Raw genomic sequence first — 18,013 nt, 5'->3', positions numbered from 1 at the left:
ATTCAGGCTTGGGCCGATACGTGACAAGTAACATTCGTGCCGCACATGTGCCAGGCAATGACTATTTCCAACAATCGAGAGTCTTTAACTATCGCCCCTTGGCATTCAACGGCATTACCATCGCTGAATCCCCCACCATCAACATCCTGGGGGTCACCATTGAACATAAGAAATAGGAGCAGGAGTAGAACATTTGGCCTGCTCCACCATTCAATAACATCATGGGTGATCTGATCTTGGCCTCAACTCCACTTCCCTGCCCGCTCCCCATAATCCTTGACCCTCTTATCATTCAAAAATCTGTCCATCTTCACCTTAAATATGACCCAGCCACCACAGCTCTCTGGGGCAGAGAATTCCACAGATTTACAACCCTCTGAGAGAAGAAATTCTTCCGCATCTCCATTTTAAATAGGCGACCCCTGATTCTGAAACTATGCTCACTAGTTCTAGATTCCTCCACGAGGGGAAACATCCTCTCTGCATCTACCTTGTCAAGCCCCCTCAGAATCTTATATGTTTCAATAAGATCATCTCTCATTCTTCTAAACTCCAATGAGTATAGGCCCAACCTGCTCAACCTTTCTTCATAAGACAACCCTTTCATCTCGGGAATCAACCTCGTGAACTTTCTCTGAACTGCCTCCAATGCAAGTATATCTCTCCTTAAATAAGGAGAACAAAACTGTATGCAGCTCTAGGTGTGGCCTCACCAATACCCTGTACAGTTGTAGCAGGACTTCCCTACTTTTATACTTCATCCCCCTTGCAATAAAGGCCAATATTCCATTTGCCTTCCTAATCACTTTCTGTACCTGCATGCTAACATTTAGTGTTTCATGTACAAGGACCGCCAGATCCTTCTGTATCGCAGCATTTTGTAACCTCTCTCCATTTTAAATAATTTTTTTTCCTACCAGAGTTGATAACCTCTCATTTTCCCACATTATACTCCATCTACCAAATTTTTGCCCACTCACTTAACCTATCTATATCCCTTTGCAGATTCTTTGTGTCCTCTACACAATTTTCTTTCCCTCCTATCTTTGTATCATCAGCAAATTTGGCTGCAATACACTCGGTCCCTTCATCCAAGTCATAAATATAGATTGTAAATAGTTGAGGCCCCAGCACAGATCCCTGTGGCACCCGCTAGTTACAGTTTGCCAACCTGAAAATGACCCATTTATCCCGGCTCTCTGTTTTCTGTTAGTTAGCCAATCCTCTATCCATGCTAATATGTTACTCCCAACCCCGTGAGCTATTATCTTGTGCAGTAATTTTTTTTGTTGGCACCTTATCGAATGCCTTCTGGAAATCCAAATACACTACATCTACTGGTTCCCCTTCACCCACCCTGCTCGTTACATCCTCAAAGAACTCTAGCAAATTTGTCAAACATAATTTCCCTTTCATAAAACCATGCTGATTCTGCCATTGACCATAAACTTAACTGGATCAACACATAAATACTGTGTCAACAAGAGCAGGTCAGAGGCTGGGTATTCTGCGGTGAGTGTCTCACCTCCTGGCTCCCCAAAGTCTTTCCACCATCTACAAGGCACAAGTCAGGAGTGTGATGGAAAGCGCTCCACTTGCCCGGATGAGTGCAGCTCCAACAACACTCAAGAAGCTCAACACCATCCAGGACAAAGCAGCCCGCTTGATTGGCAGCCCATCCACCACCTTAAAACGTTCACTCCCTCCATCGTGGCTGCAGTGTGTATCATCTACAAGATGCACTGCAGCAACTCACCAAGGCTTCTTCGGCAACACCTCTGAAACCCGTGACCTTTACCACCTAGAAGGACAAAGGCAGCAGGCACATGGGAACACCACCACCTCCAAGTTACACACCATCCTGACTTGGGGCGCTGGGTCAAAATCCTAGACCTCCCACCTGAACAGCACTGTGATGAGAGTACCTTCACCACACGGACTGCAATGGTTCAAGGCGGCGGCTCACCACCACCTTCTCGAGGGCAATTAGAGATGGGCAATAAATGCTGGCCTTGCCAGCAACGCCCACATCCCATGAATGAATGTTTAATACATCTACAGAGCTATGGACCAAGAGCTGGAAAATGGGATTAGGATGGATAGCTCTTTGTCGACCGGCAGAGACACGATGGGTTGAAATGGCCTCCTTCTATGCTGTAAATTTCGATGATTCTATGAGCTCCTTTTCTAGTCTCAGTTTGGACTTGAAAGCCAGGGTAGAAATGTAACTGAATCAGCTGATTTCCGTTGGTCATTTTCCCACTGTGCTGCTTTGCTGACTGAGGTTAAGTGAAGGTGTCTGTGGGTGATTCAATCTCGGATAAAGCATTGGCTGGGTGTCTGAACCAGACCAGGAGCTTTAATATTGAGAATTTGGGGTTTCGGGATGTTTATTGTTTTAAGGGATTCCGAGTTAAGTATTGGAATCTGACAGGAACCTGTCTGTCTAGCTTCTGTTGATCTTCCTCCAAGTACTTCATTGGCTGTAAAGCGCTTTGAGAGTTTTGGTGGTCATGAAAGGCGCTATATAAATCCAAGTCTTTCTTTTAGGAACAGGAGGAGGCCTTCAATCCCTTGAGACTGTTCCACCATTCAATTAGATCATGGCTGATCTGTATCTTAACCCATCTACCCGCCTTGTTTCCGTAACCCTTAACATCCTTGCCTAATAAAAATCTTATCAATCTCCGTTTTATACATTTTCAATTGATCCTCAGCCTCAGCAGCTTTTTGGGCGATAGATGGCCCAAAGCTCCAGATTTCCACTACCCTTTGTGTCGAGAAGTGCTTCTTGACATCACCCCTGAACGGCCTGGCTCTGATTTTAAGGTTATGCCCCTTGGTCTGGATTCCCCCCCCAACAGGTGAAAACACCTAAATTAGATCAGCACTTAATCTTCTATTCTCGAGGAACTACAAGTCTAGTCTATGCAACCTTTTCTCATAATTTAACCCTTTTAGCCCCAGTATAACTCCTTAATGATCTTGATAGTCTTCAGCCCATCCAAGTCTTGCAGTCTGTTTTTGATTTGTTTTTGGCATGTGGACGACACTGATAATTTCACATCTATTGCCCATCCCTTGGTGTCCTGAGGGCGTTGAGAGTCTACAATGTAGTGTGGGACTGGTGTCGCGTGTAGGCCAGTCTGGGTAGAGGTGTCCAGTTCCCTTCTCCGAAGGACATTCGGGAACCAGTTGGGTTTGATGACAATCAGGCAGCTTTTTTTCTGGAGCAAGCCCATAGTTTGTCAGATGTATCTGAATTCATTTGACAACTTTCCATGCTGGGATTTGGAAGTTACAAGGTTCATAGTTTACAAGGCCAGTTCCATAACCACTAGGCTACCGGACTCCATAATAGTGTGGCATGTGCCATCAGTCAACTCTCTGACACCTCCTTCTACCTCCCCCTGGACCATGACCCCACCACTGAACATCAAGCCATCATTTCCCAGACAGTCACTGACCATCATCTCCTCTGGAGATTTTCCCTCCACAGCCACCAACCTCATAGTTCCCCAACTCCGCACAGCCTGCTTCTGCCTCCTTCCCAAGATCCACAAACAGGACTGCCCCAGTAGACCCATTATTTTAGCCTGTCCTTGCCCCACAGAACTTATTTCTTCCTATCTTGACTCTTTTTTTCTCCCCTTGTCCACTCTCTTCCCACCTACATCCGTGACTCCTCCGACGCCCTCCATCACTTTAACAGTTTCCAGTTTCCCGGCCCCAACAGTCTCCTTTTCTGGATGTCTTCTTCCTCGAGCAGAGGCCCAACCAGTCGTCATCCACCACATCCTCCCCTGCCTGGCTGAACTTGTTCTCACATTGAACAACTTCTCCTTTAACTCCACTAATTCCCTCAAATGAAAGGTGTTGCTATGGGAACCCGCATGGCTCCTAGCTATGCTTGCCTTTTCGTAGGATATGTGGAACATTCTTTGTTCCAGTCTTACTCGGGTCCCCTCCCTCATCCCTTTTTCCAGTAAATTGATGACTGTATCGGTGCTGTTTCCTGCTCTCGCCCTGAACTAGAAAATTTCATTCATTTTGCAACCAATTTCCACCCTTCCCTCACCCTCACATGATCCATCTCCGACGATTCCCTTCCCTTCCTCGACTTCTCCATCTCCATCTTTGGGGATAGGCTTTCGACCAGTATCCACTATAAGCCCACAGTTACCAGGACTACACTTCCTCACACCCCACATCCTGTAAGAACTCCATTCCATTCTCCCAGTTTCTCTGTCTCTCTCGCATCTGCTCTGACGACACCACCTTCCACATGAGTGCCTCTGACATGTCTTCCTTTTTCCTCAACTAAGGATGCCCCTCCGCCGTGGTTAACATGGCCCTCGACCGTGTCGGTTCTATTTCTCGCATCTTTACTCTCACCCCTTCCCCTCCCTCTCAGAACCACGACAGGGTCCCCCTTGTCCTCCCCTTTCACCCCACCAGCCTCCACGTTCAACGGATCCCACCACCAAACACATCTTCCTCTCCCCTCCCCTCCCCTCTCAGCATTCTGAAGGGACCGCTCCCTCCGCGACATCCTGCTCCATTCCGCAGTCACCCCCAGCTGCCCCTCCCCTTCCCACGGCACCTTTCCATGCAAGCGCAGGAGATGCAACACTTTTCTTCCCACTATCCAGGGCCCCAAATACTCCTTCCAGGTGAAACAGCGATTTACTTGTTGTACTTGCAATTTACTATCCTGTATTCGCTGCTCACAATGTGGTGGTCTCCTACATTGGGGAGACCAAGCGTAGATTGGGTGACCGCTTTGCAGAGCACCTCCATTCAATCCGCAAGTGTGACCCTGAGCTTCTGGTCACCTGTCACTTTAATTCTCCACTCCACTCCCACTCTGACTTCTCCGTCCTCGGTCTCCTACACTGTTCCAATGAAGCTCAATACAAGCTCGGGGAACAGCACCTTATCTTTCGTTTAGCTACTTTACAGCCTTCTGGACTCAACAATGAGTTCAACAGTTTCAGAGCATAACCGCTGCCAATCTTTGGCTTCCCGCACCCCTCCCCAGAGCCTGTTTCTTTCTTTTTTTCTCCTGGTCTCTAATGGCAGCTGGCTATTACCCTGCCATTCACACCCTATCTTGACTATAATGTTTTTCTAACTCCTGGCATTACCATTTGAATTTGGGCCATCATCCCTTTTGTCTCTCTAATCTCTCCTGTCTTCCAACCTATCACAGATCTTCCCTTTTGTTCGTTCTTCCCCTCCCCCTTTCAGTGCTTGTCCATTCTTTCCAAACACGCTCCAGTTCTGACGAAGGGTCAGCGACCCGAAAAGTTAACTCTGCTTCCTCTCCACAGATGCTGCCTGGCCTGCTGAGATTTCCAGCATTTTCTGTTTTTATTCCAGATTCCAGCATCCGCGGTATTTTGCTTTTGTGTTGTTGTCGTCCGAGATCAGAAAGCTATGTTAAGATCCTGTATGAAGGGTTAGTTCACTGTATAGCCCGTCATCCCAGAAAATGTTCATGTTCCGGTTAAAGGTAAACACGTGCAACAATAACATTATGTAGTTTCTATATCCCAAGGCACTTCACAGACGAGTAATAAGACAAAAATGGACGACAAGTTAATGAAGAGATATTGGGAGGGTCGAGGGGATGGTGAAGGCCAAAATTCCACATAGAGACGAGAGAATGGTGTGATTCAGTGGGGCCTGTGTCTTTGTTCTCCTTACCCCCAAATCAAAGTGCATTTTAATACTCATTACCACTAGGTCCCGTGCATTGGCAGTGTGCTGGTGATGCTGTTAGACTGAGCCGTGGTTGCGGGTAACTATTTATTTTGTGTAATTTAGGAGAGCACAGAGATCGGGATCTGGTTCCTGTGTAATAATGGACTTCTTTAATACACAGGCTGTTGAGAATCTGTGTTCCTATAAAGTATCGGCAACACTGTACAAGCAATTGAGACAGGTATGTGAAGACCATGTCAAGGCACAGATTCAGCAGTTCCGAGAATATCCTTTTATCCCCCTCCCTCCCTCCCCCCATGGTGTACTTTACTCTGCAAGGTACGTCGGTGAGACATGATTGTCATTGCATTGTGCAGTAATAGCTCTGCACTTGAAACCTTCAGGTAAGTACAATTCTGGCAAAGATAGTGTCTGTTTATGAAAAGAATCCAAATGGGTTCCAGACAATTTTCTTTTCATATGATAAATCCAGTAAAGAGAGACATTTTATCATCGAGAGAGCCCTCATCAGGAGTGAAAAATATATTAACTGTTGGTTAAAAATCTTTACATTCAAGTAAGGAGCGAGTTATTGTAACCTTGCATGTTGGATTTGCTGTGGAGCACGCACACTGATCACCCAAGCAGTTTGCCCCGGCTGGAGCACTTGTTTATGAGCTAATCAGGAATTTAATTACAAGAAACACTTTTTCTTACTAAACTCAGGCTCTTTGTAAGGAAATTAGTTCAGAATTGAGGAATGTGGGCTGAAACACTAAGCCTGCTTCATACAATACATAGGATTTACAGCACAGAAACAGGCCATTCGGCCCAACTGGTCTATGCTGGTGTATCTGCTCCACATCAGCCTCCTCCACCCCTCTTCATCGAACTGCATCTGCATATCCTTCTATTCCTTTCTCCCTCGTGTTTATATCTAGCTTCCCCTTCAATACATCTATACGATATCGCCTCAACTACTCCTTGTGGTATTGAGTTCCACATTCTAACCACCCTGGGTAAAGAAGTTTCTCCTTGTCATGTATCTTACATTATTATATATAACTGTATCCTAACATGCTATACATGACTGCAATAAGATATGACCTGTAACCACCAGCATACCTTACCACCAGGGATGCACTTGCAAGAGACAGGTATATAAGGACAGGTCTCAGGCAAGTGCAGCATTCCAGAGCTGTGAAATAAAGGTGCAAGTCCAGAGTGACCTTGACTTCACTACATGCCTCGTGTGAATCTGTACTGAGGGGACAGGACTTTACAGTGGCGACGGGTTACGGGATTACAGAATCCACAGAATGGCGAACAACGGATCAGATGAAAAGTACACTGCGGGAGACAATTGGGGGTCTTTATAGAAAGGCTCCAGCAAAGCTTTGTAACCAAAGACTGGTTAGGCAACGATAAGGCAGACAAGAGAAGAGCCCATCTCTTGACCAGCTGTGGCTCGAAAACATACGCTTTAATGAAGGATCTGTTGGCACCCGAGAAACCAGCAAGCAAGTCGTTTGAAGAATTGAGCACACTGGTAAGAGACCACCTGAAGCCAGCGAGCAGCCTACATATGGCCAGACACAGGTTCTACAACTACAGACGCTGTGTGGGCCAGAGCATAACCGACTTCGTGGCGGAACTTTGGAGGTTGGCTCGTTTATGTGAGTTCTCCGATGAACTGAGGAGAGAAATGCTGAGAGACTTTTTCATTGAAGGAATAGGCCACGCAGGCATATTCCGAAAGCTCGGAGAGACCAAGAACCTGACCTTAGAGGCAGCAGCACTGGTTGCACAGATATTCTTGGTAGGGGAAGAAGAAACGAGGTTGATTTACAATGTAGGTACGACAACTAACGAAATATTGGAACAAGAAGTTCACAGCACTAAACAAGCTGCTACCCCCACACACAGACAAAACTGGAAGAACAGGCAGAAGCCATCAAGGGCCACAGGAACGGCCGTTCACACCTCATCAACCCACAATGCGAGCAATCAACTACAAACTGAGAGAAGCTCAAGAGAGATCAGCCAGACGCAGCTCATTCCTTGGGAACACTTTAAACAATGGAACAGGTCTGTGCTGGCGGTGTGGGGATGGGCACTTGTCAAGGGGATGTCGATTTCAGCAGGCTGTTTGCAGAAATTGTGAATATACAGGGCATTTGGCCCGCATGTGCAAAAAAACAGCAGCTCGGCTGTTATACGAATCGGATGGGTCGGAAAGCGGACCAGAAGATGGTAGGGACAGTACCCGGGACACCGGTGCACAGCGGGTCAACACGATCAATGGCTGCTGCTCCTACAACAGGACGCCTCCTATAATGATGAGGGTCCTACTCAACGGGATATCTGTCAATATGGTGCTGGATACGGGAGTGAGTCAATCTCTCATGGGCGCTCAACAATTTGAACAACTGTGGCCGCATAAAAGAGACAGACCAAAACTCACAAGGGTCGACACCAAACTAAGGACCTATACCAAAGAAATCGTACCAGTCCTCGGCAGCGCCATGCTCTCTGTCACACACAAAGGGACAGTGAACCGACTTCCACTGTGGATTGTCCCCGGAGACCCCCCCAGCACTGCTGGGGAGAAGCTGGCTGGCAAAACTAAACTGGAAATGGGATGATGTCCATGCCATGTCATTAGAGGAACGGACCTCCTGCTCAACAGTTATAAAGCGATTTGAACATCTCTTTCAGCCAGGTGTGGGCACTTTCAAAGGGGCCAACGTCAAAATCTACATCACACAGGATGCTAGACCGGTCCATCACAAGGCCAGAGCTGTATCCTATGTGATGAGGGAAAAGATTGAACACGAAACTAGACAGGCTTCTGCGGGAAGGCATTATATCACCTGTGGAATTTAGCGACTGGGCAAGTCCCATCGTCCCAATCATGAAGCCTGATGGATCCGTACGAATCTGTGGGGACTACAAATCTACCATAAACAGAGTCTCTCTACAGGACCAGTACCTGCTGCCCAGAGCGGAGGACTTATTTGCCACATTGGCTGGAGGTAAACTTTTCTCAAAATTAGACCTCACATCTGCGTAGATGTCGCAGGAATTGACCGAGGAATCCAAGCTACTCACCACCATCAACACACATCGAGGCCTTTTTATGTACAATCAATGCCCATTCGGCATCAGGTCAGCAACTGCCATATTCCAGCGCAACATGGAGAGTCTGCTCAAGTCCATCCCGGTGACGGTTGTATTTCAAGACGACATACTTATCACTGGCAAGGACACTGACTCCCATCTCCGTAATTTGGAGGAAGTACTAAAGCGGTTGGATCGGGTAGGCCTACGCATCAAGAAATCCAAGTGCCTGTTTCTCGCACCCAAGGTTGAATTTTTGGGCAGAAGGATTGCTGCTGATGGAATCCGCCCAACAGAGTCCAAAACAGAAGCAATTCGCCTGGCACCCAGGCCCCGGAATGTCTCAGAACTGTGCGCCTTTCTCGGGCTACTCAATTACTTTGGGAACTTTATGCAGAACTTAAGCACACTGCTGGAGCCTCTCCACGTGCTACTCAGGAAGGGGTGCAATTGGTTTTGGGGGGACGCCCAGGAACGCGCCTTCAATAAGGCACGCAACCTTCTGTGTTCCAACAGTGGTTTGACTTGGTTTGACTTTCTTTGACCCAGGTAAAAAGCTAGTTCTCACAAGCGATGCGTCAGCGTATGGGGTCGGGTGCGCTTTGCAACATGTCAATAGTGCGGGCAAATTACAACCCATAGCTTATGCCTCCAGGTCACTTTCGCGGGCGGAGCGCGGGTACGGAATGGTAGAGAAGGAGGCGCTCGCGTGCGTGTACGGTGTCAAAAAGATGCACCAATACCTTTTCGGGGCCAAGTTCGCGTTAGAAACCAACCACAAGCCCCTCACGTCCCTCCTATCCGAGAGCAAGGCAATAAACTCCCAACGCCTCGGCGCGAATTCAACGGTGGGCACTCATGCTGGCGCCCTACGACTATACCATAAGGCACAGACAACTGTGCCGAAGCGCTCAGTAGGCTACCCCTGGCGACCACGGAAGGGTCTGACGAACAGGACTGTGAGATAGTCATGGCAATCAATGCCTTTGAGTCCACAGGTTCGCCCATGACGGTTCGCCAAATCAGAGCCTGGATGGACAGCGACCCCACATTATCCTTAGTAAAAGGATGTGTCCTAACCGGTGACTGGGCAGAGGCTCGCGATGCCTGCCCCGAGGAATTAAAACCCTTTCACAGGCGCATGCAGGAGCTATCACTACAAGCAGACTGCCTGATGTGGGGCAGCCGAGTAGTCATGCCTCTGCGAGGCAGAGAGGCATTTGTCCGGAAGCTCCACCGCGAGCACCCGGGGATCGTTCTCATGAAGGCCATAGCCAGATCCCACGTCTGGTGGCCTGGTATTGATGCGGACTTGGAGCTCTGCGTCCAAAGGTGCACCATTTGTGCCCAACTCAGCAATGCCACCAGAGAGGCTCCACTGAGCCCCTGGCCTACCAAACCGTGGTCACGGGTGCACGTAGACTATGCGGGCCCATTCATGGGCAAAATGTTCCTCGTAGTTGTAGATGCATTTTCAAAGTGGATCGAATGCACCAATTTAAACTCTAGCACAACCTCCACCACTGTGGAGAGCTTCGCAACCATGTTTGCAACGCACGGAATCCCTGACATATTGGTCAGTGACAATGGTCCGTGCTTCACCAGCGCAGAATTCCAAGACTTTATAATTGACCACGGCATAAATCACGTCAAGACGGCCTCCAACGGCCAGGTGGAGAGAGCAGTGCAAATCATTAAACAAGGCATGCTTAAAATCGAAGGTCCCACGCTGCAGGGTCGCTTGTCGCGACTGCTGCTGGCATACAGATCTCATCCGCACTCACTGACTGGGATCCCCCCCCGCGCAACTGTTGATGAAAAATACTTTAAAAACAAGGCTCTCATTAATCCTCCCAGACATGCATGAAATCGTTGAGGCAAAGCGCTGTAAGCTGACTGAGTACCATGACAGAAATTCGAGGGGGAGATGGAATGAGATAGAGGACAAAGTGTTTGTACTAAACTATGGCAGGGGTCCCAAATGGCTTGCAGGGACAGTAACGGGCAAGGAAGGAAACAGGCTACTGGCAGTACAAATGGACAATGGCAAAACCTGCCTGAGGCATGTAGACCAAGTCAAAAGCAGATTTACCAACAACACTGCCGAACCAGAGGCAGACTACAATGTGGAACTCGCACCACACCTGGTGGACAGACAGAGGGAACAACCTGAGGAAAGGGCAATCCCAACAGACAGCCCAGGCGAGTCAACAACAATCACACCAATCGAAACAGACAGCCCTGGCGAGATACCAGCAACCACACCCAAAGAAAAACAGACACCAAGGCAAACAATTGAACCACAACTCAGACGCTCCACGCGAGAGCGTAGACCACCTGAGAGACTGAACCTATAAAGACAATAAGACTATGGGGGAGGGTGTGTCATGTATCTTACATTATTATATATAACTGTATCCTAACATGCAATACATGACTGTAATAAGATATGACCTGTAACCACCAGCATACCTTACCACCAGGGGTGCACTTGCAAGAGACAGGTATATAAGGACAGGTCTCAGGCAAGTGCAGCATTCCAGAGCTGTGAAATAAAGGTGCAGGTCCAGAGTGACCTTGACTTCACTACATGCCTCGTGTGAATCTGTACTGAGGGGTACACTCCTGAATTCTTTTTCGGATTTATTAGTGACTATCTTATGTTTATGGCATTATTTATACAGATCGTGTTCTTCAGGTGCTTGTTATGAGCGTGATTTCTCCCAGCACTTTTGCCCTGACATATTGTGACCCTATTCAGCAGTGTAATCTGATCTTACCTAACGTGATGTGGGGTGGTATTGCTTACTGTAGGCTATTTGCACCCGTGCAGGTACACTGGACAGCAGTGTTAAGTTAATTCAATGGCAGTGTTAAGTTAATTCAGTAACAGATAAAGACTATAAGGTGCTCCCTTTTAGATTCTCGCACCTGAGGCATTCCCGGCTCATTTTTGTTTTATGTTCTTTTAAAAGGATGTAACATTTTATATGTGACATATAGAGTATGGTTATAAGGGATGCTCTATTGGTAACTGGGGATATAACTAGAGATGGTCTATTGGTAAATATTAGCCGTGTGGTTGATAGTGAGAAAGAAAGCTGCAGACTGCAGGAAGATATCAATGGATTGGTCAGGTGGGCAGGAAAGTGCGAGATAATGCATTTGGAGAGGGCCAAGAATGCACGAGAATACACACATTAAATGGTAGGGCACTGAGAAGTGTAGAGGAACACAGGGACCTTGGAGTGCATGTCTGCAGATCCCTGATGGTAGCAGGACAGGTAGATAAGGTGGTTAAGAAGGCATTCAGGATACTTGTCTCTGTTAGTCAAGACATAGAATATAAGAACAGGGAGGTTATGCTTGAACTGGATAAAACACTAGTTAAGCCACAGCTAGAGTACTGCAGTTCTGGTCACCACACTACAGGAAAGATGTGATTGCACTAGAGAGGGTACAGAGGAGATTTACAAGGATGTTGCCAGAACTGGAGAATTTTAGCTATGAGGAAATATTGGATAGGCTGGGGTTATTTGCTTTGGAACAGCGGAGGCAGAGGAGAGACTTAATTGAAGTGTATAAAATTATGAGGGGCCTAAATAGAGTGGATAGGAATAAAGATTATGAGGGGCTTGACGAGGTGGATGCAGAGAGCATCTTTCCACTGATAGGGGAGACTAGAACTAGAGAGCATGATCTTAGAATAAGGGGTTGCCCATTTAAAACTGAGATGAGGAGAAATTTCTTCTCTGAGGGTTGTATATCTGGAATTGGCTGCCTCGGAGCTGTGGAAGCTGGGACATTGAATAAATTTAATACAGAAGTAGACAGTTTCTTAAACGATAAGGCGATAAGGGGGCTATGGGGAGCGGGCAGGGAAGTGGAGCTGAGTCCATGATCAGATCAGCCGTATGGCCTACTTCTGCTCCTATTTCTTATGTTCTTATGTTCTAACCTATTTCTCTTAGGAGAGGGATCAATATCCAAAGGACATGGATTTAAAGTAATTAGTAGAGGGATTAGAGGGTAGTTGAGGAGAATATTTTCCACCCAGAGGTGGTGGGGGTCTGGAACTCACTGCCTGAAAGGGTGGTAGAGGCAGAAGCCCTCATCCATTTAAAAAGTACTTGGATATGCACTTGAAGTGCCGTAACCTACAGGGCTACGGACCCAGAGCTGGAAAGTGGGATTAGGCTGGATTGCTCTCTTTTGGCTGGCGTAGACACGATGGGCCGAATGGCCTCCTTCTGCACCATAAGTTTCTGATTCTATGAACTGGGGATGATCTGTTTCTAACTGGGGATGATCTGTTATTCCTTGACTTTGCTTCCACGGATTCACTGGATAGCAGTCTGTTTCTCAAGAAGATTAACAAATGTTGGCAGGATCACTGTCGGCAAATGGTAAGTAGATGCCCTTTGAATACAAATATTGTGTATTTCTGATCTTGAGGAATGCTTGCACTCTTCATTTGGAAAATAACGATATTTCCTTACTTGTTGCACAATAATGTTTGTTGTTAATGTCTCCTTTTACCTGCAGATAATGATCAGGAGTATTTTCTTGTTTCTCGACCGAACCTACGTTCTGCAGAGTTCAATGCTGCCATCGATTTGGTGAGTTGATTGGAAAATATAGAAACATAGAAATTTACAGCGCAGAAGGAGGCCATTTCGGCCCATCGTGTCCACGCCGGCCGACAAAGAGCTACATGGCCCTCGGTCAGCAGCTCTGAAGGTTGCATATAAACCTATGAACAATGACGGAAAGGCAAAGAGCACCCAGCCCAACCATTCCACCTCACACATCTGCGACATCACTTATACTGAAACCTTCCACCTTCCACCCCAACCGGAGCCATGTGATCTCATGGGAGAGGCAAAAACCAAATTAAAAACCCAGGTCAATTTAGGGAGAAAGAAATCTCGGAAAATTCCTCTCCGACCCATCCAGGCGATCGACACTAGTCCAGGAGATCACCCTGGCCGTATTTGATTCCTTCCAGTACTTACCATTATACATACCTGTGCCGGCCAACAAAAGGTTATTCAGTCTAATCCCAATTACAAGCTGTAGGCCTGTAACCCTGCAGGTTACTGCACTTTAAGTGCCCATCCAACCATCTCTTAAAAGTGGTGAGGGTTTCTGCATCCACCACTCTTCCAGGCAGTGAATCCCCACATCCCTCTGCGTAAAGAAGCCCCTCCTCAAATCCCCTATAAATCTTCCACCAACCACCTTAAAACTATGCCCCCTCATAATAGAAATAGGCCCTTACTATCCACTATGTCCAGGCCCCTCAATATTTTGTACAACACAATGAGGTCTCCTCTCAACCTCATTTGTTCCAACGAGAACCAACCCAGCCTATCCAATCTGTCCTCATAACTAAGATTTTCCATTCCAGGCAGCATCCTAGTAAATCTCCTTTGCACACTCTCTGGTGCAATCACATCCTTCCTATAATACGGCGACCAGAACTGCACGCAGTACTCCAGCTGTGCTTAACCAAAGTATATACAATTTAAGCATAACCTCCCTGCTCTTATATTCTGTGCCTCGGCCAATAAAGGCAAACATTCCGTATGCCTTCTTAACCACCTTATCTACCCGGCCTGCAACTTTCAGGGATCTGTGGACAAGCACACCAAGGTCCCTTTGTTCATCTACACTATTTAGTGGCCCATCGCTTAATGTATATACCCTTTCCTTATTAGCCCTCCAAAAGTGCATTACCTCACACTTCTCGGAATTAAATTCCATTTGCCACTGCTCTGCCCACCTGTCAGGTAGATTGATATCCTCCTGCAGAAGGAGGGCTTTGTGCAGTTATTCATTTTGAGTGACTGGAATTCTATCATGGCTATATTAGTCAGTGACTCAGCTCTCAGCATGCACACTTCCAGGTTGCAAAACAGACACAAGACTCTGGGGCCGAAATTGCCCCACTACTTAAGCTGATAGGCCTTACCGACTGGGGACAGATGGATGGGCCGACTCGTCCTAAATTGCCCCCAGGCCAGGAGCAACAGGAATGCGTTTCCGCGCCGCCCGTGCTACTGCCCTGTCGGGCATGCGCCGACTCCCCTTCCGACTAGCGGTGACCCCTGTGGGAAATTGCCGTGCAGGCATGGCGCTGCCGCCGGTCAGTACTGCTGACGGTTTTCCCCAGCGGGAAGCTGAGTGTGCCTGGGCGGCATATCTGCCCTTAAAGGGGAGGGCGCACTGCCAGCACCTGCATTTTATTTTAATTGTTGGACGACTCCGAGGTCGGCATGACAGTGGAGGCCACCTCTTGGGTGCCGGGCCACTGGCCCAGCTGAAATCCTCCCTGGTGACCCTGTGGGCCTAACTAAACTTATTGCAGAGTTCACAGTGGCCCTCCTCTTTAACTGAAGGGGAGGGATGTCCGCATAGCGCTGGCGTCATCAGCGACAAGCTGATGACTTGTTGGGGGTGGCCGACCCAATCCAGGTGCACTTCCGCCCCTGAGCACCGCCCTGACCGGAAATACAAAACAAAGAGGTGAATATCAGCGCACGATCCGACCTATGGATTGGGGCAGAGAAAAATCTTAAAGATCGGTAAGTGCGCTTACTCTTAGTCGGTGGTCAATTTTGGCTCCCCTTTCTTTACTCTTCCCTCCCTCCCTTTTCCTTTCTGGTAACCCACCCTCTCAAACATGTGTTCATTCACTAGTCTGGTCTGTGTAGTTTTACTTTGCACTTTCTTTGAAATTGGATGTGTTACATTGAGGAACCAGTAAGAATGCATCTTTAGTAATGTTGCTGAGTCACTTGTTAAACTGTTAACCATGTGCTCATTGAGCCCGAACCCCCAACCCTAAGTAATATGCACACCTGTAGCATGCTTTATTCCGCCTACCTCAGTTAAAATTGTGAATCCTGTTGTATCTTGGCGATTATCTCCAGCCTATGATGGCTCCATTCTGCTTTTTAAAGGCAATAGAAATCTTATGTTGAAATATTTGTGCTGTCCCTTTAATAATGCTTACTGCCAGGTTAAAAAACACATTTGCCCTGACCTTGAGTGCTACCATTAAAGCAAGAAGGACTGCTTACTACATTAAAGGCTCTATATAAATGCAAGTTGTTTAAGAAATTGCTCCTACATTCTCTATTTGATCTGTTGGTGGTGCTCATATATTTATGCTGATATTTACAGAAGCAGCATGAATGCATTGATTCTGATATGGTTGTAAATAATTGACCAGCTTAGATATTTTGCAGACATCAGATCCAGCAAGGTTGAGTAGAAGCATTTGGTACTTTAACAATTTAGTTTTGTGGCGTTGAGTTGGGTTCTTGAGGTGTCAGCTGTGGCCCACTCTTGCCTCTCTGGGTTCAAGGCCCACTCTCGGGATTTGAGCACAAAAATCTAGGCTGAGACTTCAGTGCAGTAATGAGGAAGAGCAGCATTGTCAAAGGTGCAATCTTTCAGATAAGACATTAAACCAAAGTCTCCCCTCAGGTGCACATAAAAGTGACCCGGCCAATATTTATCCCTCAACCAACACCACAGAAACAGATTTCATTGTTGTTTGTGGGAGCTTGCTGTTTGCAAATTAGCTGCTGCGTTTCCTACATTACAACAACAGTGACTTAAAAAATACTGACTGTAAAGCACTTTGGAATGTACTGTGTCATGAAAGTTGCTATATAAATCCAAGTTCTTGTTGTTTCTGTGCCTCGGTTGGGTGATGTTTCCCCGGTCTCCTTTCATGTTAGCACTCTCCAGCTTTAGGCAGAGCCTGCTCCTCAGTTGCTCTGTTGGATGTATGTCCCACTGGTGCTCATTCACATGTTTATTGTGAGGTTAAATTAAAATAGCAAATGTTTAAAATACACAGCAGATCTGTCAGCATCTAAACTGGTTAAGCAAGGCAGGGGCCTCTTCACAGATAGAGGGAAATGAGCTGAAGTTCAATAACATACCCCTCGACTGAAAAAACACGGGACTTTGATCTCCAAAATGTAGGACATTCTTGCTCTCGCTCTGTTTAATTCACTGCCCCCATTCTCATCGCTCTCCCTGCATCATGGTCCCCAATTTTTCATGTCTACTTCTTTCTTGGTGTCCCTTTCACAGTCATTCCCACTCTGTCTTTCTCTCTTTCTACCTCCTGTTCTCCCCAACTCCCTTCATAGACTCATAGAATCGTTACAGCACAGTAGGAGACCATGCAGCCCATTGAGCCAGTGATGGCTCTCTGCAAGAGCACTTCAGCTAGTCCGAATCCTCCGCCCTTTTCCCCATAGCCCTGCAAATGTTTTTCCTTCAGGTACTTATCCAATTCCCTTTTGAAAGCCACAATTGAATCGACCTCCAGCACCCTTTCAGGCAGTGCCTGCTAGATCATAACCACTCGCTGCGTAAAAATGTTTGTCCTCATATTGCCTTTGGATCTTCTGCCAGACACCTAAATCCTCTGATTCTCGACCCTTCCGCCAATCAGAACCGTTTCTCTCGATTTACTCTGTCTAGCCCCCTCATGATTTTGAATAGCTCTATCAAATCTCTCAAAATGTAAAAAACGTTTTACATATATATATTACATACAGGCAGTGCTGACAAACAAGACCCATTATTGTTTAATTCGACACGTTCTGCTCTAAGCAGAACAACCCCAGCCTCTCCAATCTTTCCACATAACTGAAGTCCCTCATCCCTAGAACCATACATGTAAATCTTTTCTGCACTCTGTCTAAAGCCTTCACACCCTTCCAAAAGTGCGGCACCCAGAACTTGACACAATACTCTAGTTGTGGCCGAACCAGTGTTTTATAAAGGTTCATCATAACTTCCTTGCTTTTGTACTCTATGCCTCTATTTATGAAGCCCAGGATCCCGTATGCTTTTGTAACCACTTTCTCAACCGTTATGCCACCTTCAACGATTTGTGCCCATAGACCCTCAGATCTCTCTGTTCAAGCACCCCCTTTAGAATTGTACTTTTTAGTTTACATTGCCTTTCCTCGTTCTTCCTACCAAAATGTATCACTTTGCACTTTTCTGTGTTAAATTTCATCTGCCGCGTGTTCACCCATTCCACCAGCCTGCCTATGTCCTTCTGAATGCTATCCCTATCCTCCTCACTGTAGTTCACTACACTTCCAAGTTTTGTGTCATCTGCAACTTTTGAAATTGTGCTCTCTACACCCAA

The 18,013-nt window shown here is 46.8% G+C and overlaps 1 protein-coding gene across 2 annotated transcripts in view; it reads left to right on the top strand.

Moving 5' to 3' along the window:
* Positions 1-18,013, top strand: part of LOC139276317 (cullin-4A-like) — a 107,223-nt gene that overhangs the window by 23,239 nt on the left and 65,971 nt on the right. The window contains exons 3-5 of one of the 2 annotated variants that reach the window (XM_070894124.1): positions 5,888-5,991; positions 13,163-13,232; positions 13,372-13,445. In XM_070894124.1, coding sequence (XP_070750225.1) covers positions 5,888-5,991; positions 13,163-13,232; positions 13,372-13,445 — 248 coding nt within the window. The remainder of the gene's footprint in view (positions 1-5,887; positions 5,992-13,162; positions 13,233-13,371; positions 13,446-18,013) is intronic. The other variant, XM_070894122.1, reaches the window with a different exon arrangement.

This window comes from Pristiophorus japonicus, chromosome 11 (genome assembly GCF_044704955.1).
Source record: "Pristiophorus japonicus isolate sPriJap1 chromosome 11, sPriJap1.hap1, whole genome shotgun sequence".
Taxonomy (NCBI): domain Eukaryota; kingdom Metazoa; phylum Chordata; class Chondrichthyes; family Pristiophoridae; genus Pristiophorus; species Pristiophorus japonicus.
Note: the sequence above shows the minus strand (reverse complement) of the source record. Positions and strands in the feature narration are given on the sequence as shown.